Genomic DNA, 18,533 nt, shown 5'->3' on the forward strand with positions numbered 1-18,533 from the left:
GGATTCGAAATAAACTTCTACATTAACCAAGATCTCACAACATTATCACAGTGAACTGTTAAACTAGACCCTAAATCAAAAGGATTAGATTTTGCTAGTGTTTATATTTTATGAATTAGGTTAATACCAATCGCTTTATGATTTTCTTTTGTTCTATTTTTGTTTTCATCTTCTCAACAAGTAAAAATATTGCTTCTGTTAATTCGCATTTTCAAGCTACTGCCAAAGTGGTTGCAGGGTCCAGATTTAAGGTGCAAGTGATTCTGCAGCCCAAATCCCAATATAAAGTGCTTAGCTTCTCTTAACTACAAAAGTATCTATTCATAAGCATTCAAAAATGGAATGGTTAATCTCTTTAGTAATTTTTTAAAACCATGGGTGAGATTCTCACCTTACTCTGGCCCGTTCGTATTGTGTAGAGGGGCCAGAATGGTGTAAAGGGGCTCTCAAAGCCTTGGATCTGGCCAAGGGAGAATACTGCCCCAGGGCACAAAGTGATCTAAGGACCCCCCCTGCCTGTGCTGGCCCAAGGGATGTGAGGAGCAATTTCACGGGTGCGGGCTGCAGCATGTAGCACTGTAGAGATGTTGGGCAATGCAACTGCCATAAGGCAGCCCAGGGAGGATGCTGTAACTGAGACAGCCCTAGGGCTGTGTAAATTATGTCAGGGGCCGCAAAGCAACCCAGAACTCAGAATGCAGAGATGTCTTAAAAAAGGCACCTGAGTCCCTTCTCCCTGTGCTGTGCCTCTTAGAAAATACAGCCCAGAATCTCACCCTTCATACAGCTGAAAATACCTTACTGGAAATTGGATTAACATTCCCCAACCCTTAATTTACAAATTATACAAGAAATAGTCACATATTAAAACCATTCCTCGATGCAGAAAAATGATGAATCACAATAGCATAAACACAGCTAGTTTGCATTGTTTTTAAACAGTAAAATAATTAGCAGAATAAATTACATAAACCGTCCACCCACAAAACAGCATGCAGATAATTTATTCTACCAGTGGGAATGCTCCTCTAGTGTCTTCACTGGCTCAGTAACATTTCTAGTATCCCAGAATTTCACCTTGCAGTCATCTCCACAACTAGCCAGGTAGTACTGTTTGTTGGGATTAAAGTCTAGGTCCCGTACCAGCTGTCCATGTGCATTTTCTATGTAATAGATCTGTCTGTAAAACACACATTAAAAATTAAATGTACTATGAAAGCTAAGTGCAGTTTACTGATAAAAATCTGTTTCTCTAGTAACTTGGTTAATCCTTTGGCACTGACAGAGCTAGGCCACGTCTATATTATAATTAGGGTGACCAGATGTCCCGATTTTATAGAGACTGTCCCGATATTTGGGGTTTTGTCTTATATAGGCAGATATATAAAGATATGAAAGACCACATTCCTGGATCTGTGTGCCAAGCTCACCCCAGCCCTCCAGTGCAGGGAAACCAGACTGAGAGCTGCATTGGCAGTGGCGAAATGAGTGGGGACTGCACTGTAAAAGCTTGCAATTCCAGATTGCTACCACTCTGTGGGAAATCATTTTGGAGTTGGAAAATCCACAGTGGGGGCTGAAATCATGCAAGTGTATAGAGCCATTAAATAGTCTCCTCCTATACAGGACTGTGACTCTTGGCAATATGAAGGACATGGTGGATGGATTTGCAGCAATGGGGTTTCTGAACTGTGATGGGGTGATAGATGGCATGCATATCCCTATTTTGGCACCAGCACATATTGCCACAGAGTACTTCGACAGAAAGGGCTATGTTTCTGCATAGACTGTCGGTCCTTCATCAGTTAAGACTGAGACGATCACAACACGTCTTCCAATCTTCTCTCGCTCTGGCCATCCTTCGCCATGCCTGTCCATATCTCCTTGTTAGGAAATCATCCCACCTTTTTGGAGGCCGACCACATGGTATGTTTCTATGGTTATGCAAGTATTGGTAGCTCATCGGGTTGCTTTCTCGATATTAATGGGGGCTGGTCAGGGAAGGTGCATGATGCTCGCATCTTTAAGGACTGTTCAGAAAGCTGCAAGCAGGGACATTCTTTCCACTGGTGGATTACAATTGGTAATACTGAAATGCCAAATACTAACTTTCTTCACCCTCTCCCCCATTCTATTCTCTATCATCTGAACATATGTCAGGATTACCCCAATCTTAAAAGACCCTCCCACGACCACACTTGTTTCTTCAACTACTGTCCCATCTTCTTTCTTCCCCATTCTTCCAATCTTCTTGCAATTTATTTCCACTGCCTGGACCTTCTCTGATTTAATTTTCTTTTGGAATCCACACATTCTGGTTTCTACCTTCTCAGCTTGACATACACTGCTCTTATTACAATTACCAATGACCTCCTCCTGCCCTAGCATGAAGGTCCTTTTTTTTCTGTTCTTTTCCTCATTCATTTGTCTAACACCTTCAACATCATTTTCTACTCACTCTGGGGGTTTCGACAGTATTCTCCTGCTTCTATTCTAGCCCTTCTTCAGTATCTCCCTCCTCCCTTTTCCCATTCTCTGCAAATTTTTATCCTTGGTTCCCTCGTCTTTACTTCTTTTTCCTTAGTTATGGCTCAATTCATCTACTCTTATGGCTTCCACTCCTACTTCTGCCTACTTACAGGAGCTTTCTGTAGGTCAGCTAGTCTGGCTCCCCTTATTGTGAAGAACCTGCTTTTTTCCCCAATGCTAGTCAGTTATGCAGTTCTGCTCTGTCCAAGCTCAGAAGCTCCGTGGGTCTGAAGAGTCCCTCCTGCAGAATTTGGTAGCTTAAATAACAGATCCCATGTAAGACTCCTGGGATACAGCTCAGTCCCATGAGCTCCTAAACTCTGCAGAGTAGAAGCTTCAGACAAATCTTGGGGAATGTCAGAGTTGTGGTTCAATATGACTATACACCAACAGGTCCACATGCAGTTGGTGTAACATTTTCATACACATAAAACATGGGTAGCTGGGGCAGAATAGTTATATTCCAGGAAATACAGTGACTTTACATATTTAGTAGACAAATCAGACTAGCCTTTTTCTAGAGATACTACAGTCTCTTTAGCTCAGAGAGTTATTCTTGTTTGTATTTTTTTTTCATGTAGATTGCAAATAGTTAATTGTCTGAAGCCCATTGCTCTTCAAACTGGTTTTGGGACTGTCTAATCTGAGCTATGATTTTTTCTATAGCTTGTATTTTGTTTAGACGAGCTGTAATTGTGAAGTTTGCTTTTGTAAACTATACTGTAGCATTTTTCTTTTAGCTACTGTTAATAACCTGAATAAATATTTTTCACTGGTGTTTACTAGGATACTTCATTAAGCACAATATTCAGAAGATTTCTCCATTAGGACTAGTAAGTAAGAGCGTGAAACATAAATGTATTGTGTGCATGATCTTTATCACTTAAACTTTCCTTCTTAGAAACATAGTTAGGCTTTAAGCTCAAGTGTGAATACAACATGCTGAAATGAGATAATTACAGAAAACAAAGGAAGAGCCCCAAAAAATCCTTCTCCTTTGCCCTTCAACATTACCGCCTATACGTTTTTATTAAAGTCAGCCTTATTTATAAATATGAAGTTAGATTTTTGCATGTCCTCTTACAGAACAATGAAAATGACAAGATGCTAGAACTGGGGTAGGCAACCTATGGCACGTGTGCCAAAGGCAGCACGTGAGCTGATTTTCAGTGGCACTCAGACTGCCGGGTTCCTGGCCACCGGTCTGGGGGGCTCTGCATTTTAATTTAATTTTAAATGAAGCTTCTTAAACATTTTTAAAACCTTATTTACTTTACATACAACAATAGTTTAGTTATATATTATAGACTTATAGAAAGAGACCTTCTAAAAACGTTCAAATGTATGACTGGCACGCGAAACCTTAAATCAGAGTGAATAAATGAAGACTCGGCACACCACTTCTGAAAGGTTGCCAACCCCTGTGCTAGAAGTACAAGAAGAAATGGCTTTTGATGACTGTATATATGTCTAGTTAGCTTTGCTTTATGAAATTAAATAAACATTTTTAGCTTGGGAAACATGGGGACTTACTGCTGCACCCTGGGCTTGCAGGAGCCATAGAACTAAATTTGAAATCATCCCCCCTTTAAGGCAACAGAAGTTATTACAAGACATCCGTTTTCTCAGTTTAGTGATAAATTACTGTATGCTAAGGGGATAAATGGTATCTTAAAAAAGCTTGCAGAGGCTTCTGTTGTTATGGCAACAGATGTGCACATCTCACCACTCCTTTGCCTATCAAAATCACAAACAGAGCAGGTAAAGAGTCCCTAACTTGGTATATTTGCAGCATTTTGTTGGTCTTGGCTCACTTTTTTTTAAATGAAGTCCAAGATTGTGTGGAACTAGTATGTTATAATCTTAGATACAGTAGTTACTAAAATGGTAAAAGTGAAAGGTAAGCTTACCTCCGAAGATTAAATTACCTTTAACCATCATACTATAGAGGTAACAATTAGTGCACCATCAGTACTCTGATTTAAACAGAAATTGATTTTCATGATGAATTACAAAACAGCTCTAGTTTAAGTAATACTTATATTGTGTATTGAACAATCACCTTGGGACTACTGCATAGTTCGATGACACTCAATATACAAGGTAGATTTGAAGCTTAGAAAAAACCCAAGAGTAAACCCTTTACTTGAAAGCTCTGAATACACCAACAATGCAATCCAAATCCATTCCATTTACAATTATTTATGCAGTCATATCTTTTCTACCCTTTTTTTCAAAAAAACAAGTCAAAAGTGATGAAAATTAACCTCCAATGGAGAGTCTATTCTTTAAGAACAAGAGAGCAAATTTTTTTGTTACCTCATACTTCGTGTATCCCATCCTCGAATGGCAGTATCATTGGCTGTTGCAACCTGTGTACAATTGTGGTGTGGACTCCATCGTCCGGAAGTAAATTTTAATTGCCCTTTTCCTTCCAATGCAGCAGAATTGGAGAGCTGGGCATTAAAAAAAATGGGGTATTTACAAATAAGGCTAAAATAAAAATAAATGCAGACACAGTGGAAAAATTGCAAGCTGACTTATTGCTCCAACTGCAAGAAAGTAAGGTAGAGATGCTAGGATAATAATGGGGACAAAATACATACATACATATATACATAAAAAGTATGTAAAAAACCCAGACCAGTAAGTTTGTTTTCTAGCCTATACAATACGAAGTAATTTATATAAGGTTTATTCAGTGTAAGTTACTTAGTAAACAATGGATATAAAGATCATTTTCTAACCTTCTTTACCTTTCCAAAGAAAATTAAATTGTTTCATATAATTTGTTGAAGCTTCATGGGAGTATTCAAACATCTGAAGATGGTTAACAAGCACAAATATATACATGCATTCAGTTTCATGGAATTGCTCACAAGATACATCAATACTCAATGTTACTCAATACAGGAGTGTCAGTTTTAATCTTAATGAATGCACCTTCATTCAGTGTGCCCAGCCATTTGATAGCATCCTCATCAGGCAGATGAAGAGACAGAAGCCCGCCATCGAAGTAAGTCAGCAGGCACTTGTCAAGGATATGCGACATAGTCTGAAGTTGCCCACATCTACATCGCGGGTCATTAGAGAAACCCCATTTGAACAGCTTGGCCACACAACTGCCCTGTCCTGTTTGAAACTGGTTCAGGGATGACCACTGGTACCTTGGTAGGTCAAAACCTGGTGGGCAGATGGTTGGCTTGGTGATGAGAGAGTGACTAATGACTTTCGTCGCTGACCAGTCATTAAGCCAAGCAGATTCCAGCATCTTGTCCTGTGGTGGCATAAGTGACTATAAAGGGCATCCAGAAGACATACAAATTGGTGAGTGGTTGAAGAGGTCTGAGTAGAGAAGCAAGTCACTGTCCTCATGGATCTTGGCCAGGAGCATAAAGAAAACCCCCTCATGGTGAATATGGGGTGGTGCTATGTTACTAAGTATTGGCAGCCATGACAACAGTTGCACGTGAAGTCCTGGTAACAATGTGCATAGCTTCATTAAGCTCTACATAGACCAGCCTTGTGGGAGATGAGCGACACAAGACAGGAGTACAGTATTCTGCTGTTGAACAACAGAGAGCAAGGGCTGATGTTTTAAGTAGCCAGTTTTCTGAGCATGTTGTTTTGAGTGCTAGCTTTGGCTGCTGTCTTCAAGTGATTGCAGTACGTCAATGACCTCTCCAATATCACGCCGAGGTAAACCAGGTTTGGGTCGTGCTGCAGGTGTTGGCCGTTTAATAAAAAAAAAAAAAAAAAAAATCCTGGTCCATTAGTGTATAATGTCACATCTACTACCATATAGTGAAAGGTGGATGATAGGTCATATGGTGAGAGTAAAAAGATCTAGTTTCAAAGTACATAAGGAGGCTTGGAAGGGAAGCAAGAGATAGGTTAGGATCTCTGGTTTCCTCCCTCTACACTCTCATTCACCCTCTCAACACTGACAGAAAGGCCACAATAGGTAACTGACTTTCTACAGAAGATGGGAAGACAAGTTCTCTTCAAGCCAAAGTGAGCAGGAAGAGGCCTTAAGTATTGGAGGTTCAGATTATTATTATTTAATTTAAATACCCTTGCTAAAACTATGGTTTTGTATTTTACATTTTAAAGAAAAAAATAAAACAACCTGCTATTAATCACAGCACAACACTGTACAATTTCCACATGACTAAGCAAAGAAGTTAAAGATGGAAGAGACGTATTTGGTCATTTTGTTCATCCCCTTCCTTACACTGCATTCTCTAAGTGGTTTATGTAGAATACATTTAAATTATTTTAGTGATAGGTATTCCACACACTATGAGAGCTCACTGTAAGGAACTTTTGACCAATACCCAGAGCCTAACTTTTCCATGGGTCAACTTCATCCCGTTACTTCTTACCCTTCCTTGTTTTTTACACTCCACATACTACTATAATTTCTAAATATTTGAAGTGGGCAAAGATTAAAAGAATGCTTATTATGTTCAGTGACCATATTGAGCTTTCACAGGCATAATCAAGGCTAAACATATCTAGCATCAATCTATTTGTAGGACTTTTAACAACTTCAGAGCTATGCTGTCAATATGGAAGAGAGGCAATGCCTAAGTTTATGCTTTATCATATTATAACCACGTACACCTTTGTATTTTGCAAACGTTTTACTGCATCTGATAATTCAGACACAAACTCCTCCTCATTGGGGCTTTTAAAGTTAGCAATTTAGAAACCTTCACAGCCAGGTACAATTTTTCAACCTCTGAAATGATTAAACTGGCTGAGATGTGCATGTCTTCAGAAACCTTTGCGAAGTCTATGTTTGTTGTGGTATAAAAATGTAAGAGACCTACCCACATGGTTATATTTTGCTTATGTTTCCATCTTTTCAGTACACTTATGCCAAACAATAGCGTGAAAAGTATTATTTGCTGTCTGAACAGTTACTTAAATCTTTTTGGACGGAAAACTTTTTATCAGGGCTGGCTCCAGCTTTTTTGCCGCCCCAAGGAGTGAAGGGGAAAAAAAAAAAAAAAAAAAAGGAAAAGGTCAAATTTCCGCCAAAGGCTAAAACGGAGCACTTGAGCTGCCGCCGAAGTGCCGCTGAAGACCTGAACGTGTCGCCCCAATACTGGACGGAGTGCCGCCCCTTTCTATTGGCCGCCTCAGGCACCTGCTTTCTTTGCTGGTGCCTGGAGCCGGCCCTGCTTTCTATCTATGTTGGTACTCATGGGTTTATCTATCAATGTAGCATCTAAACATCTTTCTCGATAAAGTTGTCACTGAGCTCCAGTAGAAAAGACAGAATTCGACATGGAAAGATATTTCCTTTAAGTCAGGGCTTTGAGGCTCCGAAAGAAGGTGGTACTGGGAAACTTGTACAATTGTAATTGAGCTTTTTCAACTGTGTGGTTAAATGGACACTTTTTTTTAGTGCTGTGAATCCAGCATCTACAAGGAGCATTTAAGATTGTTTAAATAAAATAGGTTTTAAAAAACATTCTGCTGAGCTTTAGAAGAATCCACAGATATCAACCTTTGCCATCTTCCATAAAAAAATATAAGAAAGTCCTTGCTGTACTCTGAGGCAAACACCTCCCCTATTGCATTCAGAATGGATATTCTAATCACCATACCAAGTCCATTTAGAAGATGGCTTCCCACGAAATTCAAGGAAAGGATATCTCTTGACCAAATTCTTTTAAAAGATTCTTTTTATATTTTTCTTTAACTATTTTTGATCAGTATGTTTACCATACTAGTGATGCAATTCAGACAAACTTACAACATTTGCCCTGATCATCACAAGGGATTTTAAACCTATTACTCCCTCAGCTACACATCATTGTTCCATTAAAGCTGGCAATAAACAGTTTGTCCATTATCAAGATCTACATAAAATTGTTTCTTCCTCAAGAGAAATTAATGGATGTCCACCCATTTCCTTACAAGTTGTCTCTGATTTCATTGTGGCCAAACTTTTATAGCCCTTCTAATATCCCCTACATCCTAACTTTCAGAAAAGCTGAGTGTAACAGGGTGCTGGCCTAAGAGGCACTGAACCAGCCCCTGTTAGCTCAGCTCCTGCTAGCTGAGCTCCCATTAAGGGGAAGTAATTGGAGTGGGCAGGGTGTGGCTCATTAAAGGGCTGCAAGGTAATCACTTGTGAGCTTTATGGGGAGGAGGCCTATAAAGCTAGCAGGAAGGAACAGGAAGGGGGGGACAGGAAAGGGAGGAGTTAGGGATCGCTGTTCCCCAGATGGCTACCTGAGTAATACTGAAGCATACAGAACTGTATATAAGTGGTCGTGGAAACGCACGCAGGGAAATAAAAGGCACTGGGGTTTGGAAAAGACTGGTCTCCGACTGATTTGTACCATGAGCAAGGAAGGGCTCGTCTACACTGAGGTTTTCCCTTGTTCAAGTGAGAATGATCTTAGCCAGGTAGGTTTGGACACAGTTTTACTGACTCGCCACATCCCTTTTTTAAAAAGCTGCAGTTTATTGATAAAGAAGAAATAAGATGGATAAGATTCATCAATTGGATTCAAGATAATACAAATATACTACACCATACTGTTTCTTTGTATGTATCATTTCATATATAGGATTTACTCCGACCTACACAGAAGTGCACAGGCCCTGAATGTGTCATCTCAAAAATTAAATTCAGCTTATTTAACCTTGAGAAAATAAGCTTAGATAATCAGGGGGAAAAGAAACAATAATACGGAAAATATACAAGAGTTCCAAATAAAATAAAACCACACATTTCTGTCTCATTTTTTCAACATTTATTCCTGGGGTAGGAAAGCCTCCGAGCACTGTGTCCCCAAAACATGATGCAGTGGATTAGTTCTGTCAGTTTTAGGAGAGATTCTTCCCATTTTAGCAGACATTTTAGGAAACTGTTCTTATCTTAACCTCCGCTGTCTAAAGTATTATTCACAGACCTTGTGTCCCTACACTTTAAGGCACAATCCCTCACTGGTCTGGATTGAACCCCAGAACATGACAGACCTCTTCCAGGCTCTAAATGTGATTTGGGACCGGCACACCTCCAAAGATCACCCTTGATTCATGTCTGAAGTATAAAGGAGAAACTGTTTACATTTAGGATTTGCCATGCCACCCCAGTTCTTCTCACATAATCCTTTCCCCACTTCTATGAAATGAAACATACTTTTTTCAAGAAGGGAGGGACACATTTATAGTTCAGGTCAAGCTCCCAACCAACTCAACACAGATTCCTGCTGTAAAAAACATTATTTCAAACAAATCTTTCTTCCCCAGTGGATAACCATTCTCTGGGGCTCTCATCCACACTTCTACAACCACTGTTCCATCACAACCCACACCACACAAAATGCAGTCAAAAAGGAATTCTCTTCTACTAAACTGATAGGAAAGAACTACATCGACTTAGATATTGGTATAGAAAGTATGATTATTAAGTTTGCGGATGATACCAAACTGGGAGGGATTGCAACTGCTTTGGAGGACAGGGTCATAATTCAAAATGATCTGGACAAATTGGAGAAATGGTCTGAGTTAAACAGGATGAAGTTTAACAAAGACAAATGCAAAGTGCTCCACTTAGGAAGAAAAAATCAGTTTCACACATACAGAATGGGAAGAGACTGTCTAGGAAGGAGTACGGCAGAAAGGGATCTAGGGGTTATAGTGGACCACAAGCTAAATATGAGTCAACAGTGTGATGCTGTTGCAAAAAAAGCAAACGTGATTCTGGGATGTATTAACAGGTGTGTTGTGAGCAAGACACGAGAAGTCATTCTTCCGCTCTACTCTGCTCTGGTTAGGCCTCAGCTGGAGTATTGTGTCCAGTTCTGGGCACCGCATTTCAAGAAAGATGTGGAGAAATTGGAAAGGGTCCAGAGAAGAGCAACAAGAATGATTAAAGGTCTTGAGAACATGACCTATGAAGGAAGGCTGAAAGAATTGGGTTTGTTTAGTTTGGAAAAGAGAAGACTGAGAGGGGACATGATAGCAGTTTTCAGGTATCTAAAAGGGTGTCATAAGGAGGAGGGAGAAAACTTGTTCACCTTAGCCTCTGAGGATAGAACAAGAAGCAATGGGCTTAAACTGCAGCAAGGGAGGTCTAGGTTGGACATTAGGAAAAAGTTCCTAACTGTCAGGGTGGTTAAACACTGGAATAAATTGCCTAGGGAGGTTGTGGAATCTCCATCTCTGGAGATATTTAAGAGTAGGTTAGATAAATGTCTATCAGGGATGGTCTAGACAGTATTTGGTCCTGCCATGCGGGCAGGGGACTGGACTCGATGACCTCTCGAGGTCCCTTCCAGTCCTAGAATCTATGAATCTATGAATCTATGAATAAGAGTCAAACTCTCTCCCCCCCTCCCACACTCATGAGTCCTGGAACAGAAGAAAACTCAAATGGCACTGAAATAAGAGCCTGTGGGAAACAAATACAGTTTCAAAACCTTAGCACTGGTGTTCCTTTGTGCCTGAATGTGAGAAGAGGAAGACCGAAAGGAAAGGTTCTTTCTTCATCTCTTACTTCCCCCTCTCTGAAGGGGAAGGATGTTGATAAATTGGAGAGGATTCAGGTAAGAGTCATGAGAAAGATTATAGGATTAGAAAATATTCCTTACAGTGATAAACTCAAGGAGCTCAATCTATTTAGTTTAACAAAGAGAAGGTTAAGGGGTAACTTGATTACAGTGTATGTACCTACATTGAGAACAAATATTTAATAATGGGCTCTTCAGTCTAGCAGAGAAAGGTATAACACGATCCAATAGCTGGACGTCAAAGCTAGTCAAATTCACACTAGAATTAAGGCGTACATTTTTAATGGTGAGATTAATTAACCATTGGAACAACTTATTAAAGGTTATGGTGGATTCTCCACTACTGACAATTTTTCAATCAAGACTGTATTTTTTCTGAAAGATCTGCTTTAGGACTTATTTTAGGGAAGTTCTGTGGCTAGTGTTATACAGGAAGTCAGACTAGATAATCACAATGGTCCCTCCTGGCCTCGGAATCTATGATTTTGGAGGGAAGGAACAGAAGAGATAGGAAGTTACTATATTTCCAGTAGTGAATATAGCAGGGCCTTATTACAGGTCTTGTCTACATGAACAATTAGACAGGGGAAGCTGGGGTGTGAATCTACAGGGTACTTATTTGCCCCTAATTGTCTGTGTTGACCCTGCTAATGGGTGTTAACAGTTCATTACAGCGCTTTGATCTAGTCCTCTTTGAAACAAGACTAGCTCAAAGCCCATTAACAAACTGCTAATGTGCTACTCCTAGGGGAATTCTGTGCAAAAATTCTGTAAAATTCTGCATATTTTGTCAAAACAACACAATATAATCACGGCAGTTTCAATTATTTTGATAATTTATTTGGGTATTTATTTTGAAATATCTGTGAACAAGTACGTCTGTACAATACAAACGAAAAAAGATTCAGGAAATGTTTTTGACAAACAGATTCCTTACTAGGCATATTAAGATATAACTGGGTAATAATTCATTTGAAGTACAATAAAGAAACATATTTCCCACACTTCAGAAGTGCAAAGGTTTGGGGAAGTCAGGAGTAATGGAGGAGCTGAGGGAGAGGGAAATCATTGCTGGGAGGGAGCCTGGGAGTGAACATGGAGGGTTGTTGGGTCTGGGTGGGAGAAGTATGGAACAGGTTTTTGGGGAGGCAGGGGAGGGATTGTTAGGTAGTTGGGGAGCCTCTCCCATGCAGAACCGGGCTGATCCCTAGCCTCTCCCAGTCAGGCACACCTGCCCCTGTCCCCATGTGTCCCTGCACTCCTCTTCCCCCATCCCCATAGGTCCCTACACCCCCACTCAGCCACTCCATCCCCATGTGGTCCTGCATTCCCCAGATCCCCATGTGGCCCTGCACCCCCATTCCCATTTAGCCCCTACCTCAGTGTGTCTCCCCCAATAGCCTTTTTGAACCCCGGTCTATGTGACCCCCTCCCCAAGAAGCCCCATTTGCCCTGCTCTCTCTGGCCCCTCCATATCCCATACCTCTTCACCTGGCCCCACAGGGCACTGTGAAGAACGCAGCCTCCTCCTCCCAATTGGCTGCTGGCTGCTATTTTCGGTGAGCTGGCTGCCTTCTGTTCTGCAGTCACAGCAGCCCTGGGTGGGTGAAAGGGATAACTGCAGAGGCTCTCTGGCAGAATGCATTTTCTACAGAGGAAAAAATAAAATTTCACGGGAGACCTGAATTTGGCACGTGCACAATGGTGCAGAATTCCCCCAGGAGAAACGTGCATCAACAAACTCCACATGGACAGTTAGACCATGACTGTTTAGTTTCCTTCCCCAGCTTGCTGTTGTTTAATTGTTCGTGTAGACAAGTCCTTACAGTAAGGGATCTTTTGGAGCCCTGCCTGTCCATAGTTGAAAACATTCAGTTTAGAGTAAGGAATATACAGAATGCAGGACGAGGAATGACGCCTGTTAATATGCCATCATTAACAGCCAAAATCTCAGGCCTAAAGTTATCTGAAGTGGCTTACACATTGTAATTTTGAAAAGAGAAAAGCTTATTTGCTGCATATTTTTAGGGTACAAAAGCAATGGATATAATATTCCTAAATTGTGTAAGAAACTCACATTGATTTTAGGAGAAAGATCCAAGAGAAAATAAAATATGAAAAGAGTGTGGAACAATAATACACTAGGGCTCTGATTAAGCAAAGCACTTAACTATGTGCTTATCTGCTTTGCTGGATCAGGGCCTAAATTTGGTGGCATAAAAGGAACTGTAAATTTATAATGTAATAAAATTATATAAGAATACTTATTTAACAGGTGAAATAAAGGTTCTGGGGGAATTTAAGGGACATGAGATGATCTACGCAGTTTTGTACCTTAATAGCCCTCATGGAATTATGAGTTTCAAATACAGAAAATATCTTGAATGTCCAAAAGTCTTTCTAGTTTTTAAGGACAGGTTTGAATGTATTAAAGTATGAAATGTCTGGCCAATTTATCATGATTCTGTCCCACGTCACCAAAATATCAAGAAGGAATCAGACATCTCATTTTCTGCTTCAAGCTCTGGCTTCTCAAAGGTCGAATTGGAAAAAGGAGAAGGAAGATATCCCATTTTCACGCCAAAATGAAACTGAAGCCAAGTTTCCTAAAACAAACATACACTATACTTGTTCACTATGTAAAACACAATCTAGTGGTTATCATTCTAAAGTGGAAAGAGACTGCTGCAGAATTAATAGACTAGCGGTGAGATTGAATGGAATCTGAAGTGTGGTTTCTATTGCATTAACTCAGCATCAATAATATGGTCCAGCAACAAGAGCACCAAAGTGAGAGCAATGAGTCCTAAGTTTTATTTCTAGATCTGTCATTGACAAATTGTGTAACCTTGGCAAGTCCCTGGAGTTCTGTTCCTCAGTTTCCCCACTTGGAAGACAGAGGTAATGATTATGATTTCTCTTTATAATTACATCAGAGGGATAAAAACCAGGGAGGGAGAAGAACTAATTAAACTAAAATGCAATGTTGGCACAAGAATAAACAGATATAAACTGGCCATAAACAAGTCTAGGCTAGAGTTTAGAAGAAGGTTACTAACCAGCAGAGGAGTACAGTTCTGGAACAACCTTCAACAAAAGTAACGGGGAGACAACTAGTTTTAAAATTATGCTTGATAAATTTATAAATTGTGTCATATTTCAGAGTAACTGCACCTGCATTCCCCCCTCTACAGCCCATAGCAAGCATTTACTTAAGGTTTCTGTCTCCCTCACTCCCCAGCAAACCAGTCTATCTAAAGGCCAGCACCTGATCTTTGCTTTCTCTTCGGGGACTCTAAACAATATATTGCTAGCAGTTACAAGTTATCACATAGCTTTTTCTAAGCAAGCACATTTATTCTTAAGGTAAAAGCAATACAGAGAAAACATAAAAACAATAGGAGTTCCTATACACATGCTAGCAGCTTACCAGAGGTCACACGAGTCTTATAGGTCCCTAGTAGGTCAAAGTCTTTCCAACCCTTCTGCAAGGGTAGGGACTGCTTAGGACAGAAAGTCCTGTCCTGTCTTCTTGCTGGATTAGGAAGAAGGCTCTGATTGAGTTTAAACCTAGCCTTTTTATATCAAAAGCCCTTTCTTTGCTGGTTGATCTCTGGAAAACCCAGCTTGAACCATATACGGAAGCCTTCCCGGGGGTTGGTCCCTCTCTAGAGGTTTGTCACAGGATGCTTCTTTGGCTACCCAGTAGGCAGTGCTGTCTAACCTGTTTTTGTGGTCTCCTAGTCACAAACACAGAGTCCATTTCTTTTCCATCACGTATATACCTTTAATTCACAGTTTCCAAACATGACAGGATATAGCTCAGGTGTACAGCAGCAGGAGCCTTTCACACAGCTTTTCTCCTCGATACAGCTTACCTCCCTTACTTCCTGTTCCTCCCAATTATATATCCTCCCCATTACTAAGCCAATTACCTCATTAGACCAACAACTATGACCAAGGGTCAGTAATCCCCACCAGGAACAGGTTGATTGATTCCAATTAAGCCTGCAGCCTTCTCTGTGCTGCAGCAACTTCAGGGACTGGGACGCTACAACTAGCTCTCTGTCACAAGGTGTTTATAACCTAAGTGATTCACCTTAATCACCCTCCACTGGAAGAGCTAAAAACAACCCTCCCTCCCTAGAGTTGCACACAATCCCTGGCCCAGATTGATACATAAATCATTCAGAACCGTAACACAATACCTTCCCCCAAATGAAATTACATGGCAGGGTTATCTGCAGTAGCAGGGGACTAGATTCAATCATAGAATCATAGAACTGTAAGGAACTTGAGAGATCTCCAGTTTGTACAGAGCATTTTGAATTTTAATCCTATCCTCCAAAGCCCTTGTAACCCCTCACAGCTTGGTATCATCCGCAAACTTTATAATTGTACTCTCTATGGCATTATCTAAATCACTGATGAAGACATTGAACAGAACTGGACACAGAACTGATCTCTGCGGGACCCCACTTATTATGTCCTTCCAGCATGACTGTGAACCACTGATGACTACTCTCTAGGAACGGTTTTCCAGCCAGTTATGCACTCACCTTATAGTAGCTCCATCTAGGTTGCATTTCCCTAGTTTGTTTATGAGACGGTCATGCGAGACAGTATCAAAAGCTTTACTAAAATCAAGATATACCATGTCTATCGCTTCCTGCCTATCCACAAGGCTTATTACCCTGTCAAAGAAGGCTATCAGGTTGACATGATTTGTTCTTGACAAATCCATGCTGACTGTTACTTATCACCTTATTATCTTCTAGATGTTTGCAAATTGATTGCTTAATTATTTGCTCCATTAGTTTTCCAGATACAGAAGTTAAGCTGACTGGTCTGTAATTTCCTGGGTTGTCCTTATAGATTGGCACTATATTTGCCCTTTTCCAGTCGTCTGGAATCTCTCCCGTCTTCCATGACTTTTCAAAAATAATTGCTAATGGCTCAGATATCTCCTCAGTCAGTTCCTTGAGTATTCTAGGATGCATTTCATCAGGCCCTCACAGTATCATTAGTGCCCACATGGATGAGTAGCATGGGGTAGTAGTGAGAGGGCCGCATGATCCTCGACAATCCCTTCATAATGTCTTGGATATGGGCCCCTGGCAGGCAGCATACTTCCTGGGATGCCATGTCAGGGACCCTGATGAGTGCCTCTGTCCCCCACAGAAGAGAGTAACCAACCACCACCACCCTATGTTTCCTCCTGGGAGTGGTAGCTGCGATCCTCCCAGCCTTGGGAGTACATGGCTTCTCCTCCTCCACCTTTGAGGGTGATTCCTTATCACTCATTGCCAGGGCAGCATATCAGTTTTCCATCACCACGGTGGGTGGGTTGGGAGTAGGGATGGAGCACTGCTTGCTGCCGTAAGTAAACAGCTGCCTGTGTCCTCCCTGTGGCAGAGCCATATCCTCCTCCCCTGGTGATGTGACAACAGTCCTCTGTAGCTGGATAGCTTCCTCAACCTTGGATGTCTCCATATGAATACTCTCGAGGAACTCCTCATGGGAACAGATGCTCCTCAGCCTAGCCACCTCCTCCTGTAGCTCTCTCACCTGCTTCCTGAGAGATTCCACCAGCAAGCACCTTTCACACTGGATGGTCCCCCCAGCCTGGCTTTCTGTGAGTGGGAAATGCAGGCCACAGTCTCTGCAAACCCACACCAGGATCTGGGTAGAGGCATCCATGGTTAGGTTGTCTGTCTGGATACAGGAGCAGGTGGACGAGACAGGAACAGTGTTGACAGTGGTGATGCGGCCCTTCCTAACCGTTATATAACCAATTATATTTCAACTCCCTCCTACAAACTCCCTCTCAAACTCCCCTGTTCGCGGTCCCCTGTTCGCTAGCTAATCCAGAAGGTCCCTTCCAGTCCTATCTCATATGTTTCTATGATCATCTACCTTTGTAAAGTACTAAGAGCTAAGGATAGAAAGCTCTATATAAGAAAGCTCACATAAAAAAGAATCTAACATCAGAAAAGGGCAGACAAATAAACAGTGACAAGTTTTTAAAGTGCTTGTACACAAATGCTAGAAGTCTAAATAATAAGGTGGGTGAACTAGAGTGCCTCGTGATAAAGGAGGATATTGATATAATAGGCATCACAGAAACCTGGTGGACTGAGAGCAATCAATGGGACACAATCATTCCGGGGTAGAAAATATATCGGAAGGACAGAACAGGTCGTGCAGGGGGGGAGTGGCACTATATGTGAAAGAAAATGTAGAATCAAATGAAGTAAAAATCTTAAGTGAATCCACATGTTCCATAGAATCTCTATGGATAGAAATTTCATGCTCTAATAAGAATATAACATTAGGGATCTATTATAGACCACCTGACCAGGACAGTGATAGTGATGATGAAATGCTAAGGGAAATTAGAGAGGCTATCAAAATTAAGAACCCAATAATAGTGGGGGATGTCAATTATCCCCATATTGACTGGGAACATTTCACTTCAGGACGAAATGCAGAGATAAAATTTCTCGATACTTTAAATGACTGCTTCATGAAGCAGCTGGTAAGGGAACCCACAAGGGGAGAGGCAACTCTAGATTTAGTCCTGAGTGGAGCATAGGAGCTGGTCCAAGAGGTAACTATAACCGGACAGCTTGGAAATAGTGACCATAATACAATAGCATTCAACATCCCTGTGGTGGGAAGAACATCTCAACAGCCCAACACTGTGGCATTTAATTTCAAAAGGGGGAACTATGCAAAAATGAGGGGGTTAGTTAAACAGAAGTTAAAAAGTACAGTGACTAAAGTGAAATCCCTGCAAGCTGCATGGGCACTTTTTAAAGACACCATAATAGAGGCCCAACTTCAATGTATACCCCAAATTAAGAAACACAGTAAAAGAACTAAAAAAGAGTCACCGTGGCTTAACAACCATGTAAAAGAAGCAGTGAGAGATAAAAAGACTTCCTTTAAAAAGTGGCAAATAGAAAGGAGCATAAACGCTGCCAAATTAAGTGCAAGAATGTAATAAGAAAAGCCAAAGAGGAGTTTGAAGAACGGCTAGCCGAAAACTCAAAAGGTAATAACAAAATGTTTTTTAAGTATATCAGAAGCAGGAAGCCTGCTAAACAACCAGTGGGGCCCCTTGATGATCGAGATACAAAAGGAGCGCTTAAAGACGATAAAGTAATTGCGGAGAAAGTAAATGGATTCCTTGCTTCAGTCTTCACGGCTGAGGATGTTAGGGAGATTCCCAAACCTGAGCCGGCTTTTGTAGGTGACAAATCTGAGGAACTGTCACAGATTGAAGTGTCACTAAAGGAGGTTTTGGAATTAATTGATAAACTTAACATTAACAAGTCACCGGGACCAGATGGCATTCACCCAAGAGTTCTGAAAGAACTCAAATGTGAAGTTGCAGAACTATTAACTAAGGTTTGTAACCTGTCCTTTAAATCAGCTTCTGTACCCAATGACTGGAAGTTAGCT

At 40.9% G+C, this 18,533-nt stretch overlaps 1 protein-coding gene across 1 annotated transcript in view; it reads right to left on the reverse strand.

Annotated features, from left to right (window-relative positions):
- EIPR1 (EARP complex and GARP complex interacting protein 1) overlaps positions 1 to 18,533 on the reverse strand; it is a 143,071-nt gene that overhangs the window by 12,802 nt on the left and 111,736 nt on the right. Inside the window, exons 6-7 of the mRNA XM_024215810.1 lie at positions 4,849 to 4,985; positions 1,013 to 1,180 (exon numbers count right to left, since the gene is read on the reverse strand). Of these exons, the coding sequence (XP_024071578.1) occupies positions 1,013 to 1,180; positions 4,849 to 4,985 (305 nt within the window). The remainder of the gene's footprint in view (positions 1 to 1,012; positions 1,181 to 4,848; positions 4,986 to 18,533) is intronic.

This window comes from Terrapene carolina, unplaced genomic scaffold, assembly GCF_002925995.2.
Source record: "Terrapene carolina triunguis isolate 2854851 unplaced genomic scaffold, T_m_triunguis-2.0 Scaffold42, whole genome shotgun sequence".
NCBI lineage: Eukaryota > Metazoa > Chordata > Testudines > Emydidae > Terrapene > Terrapene triunguis.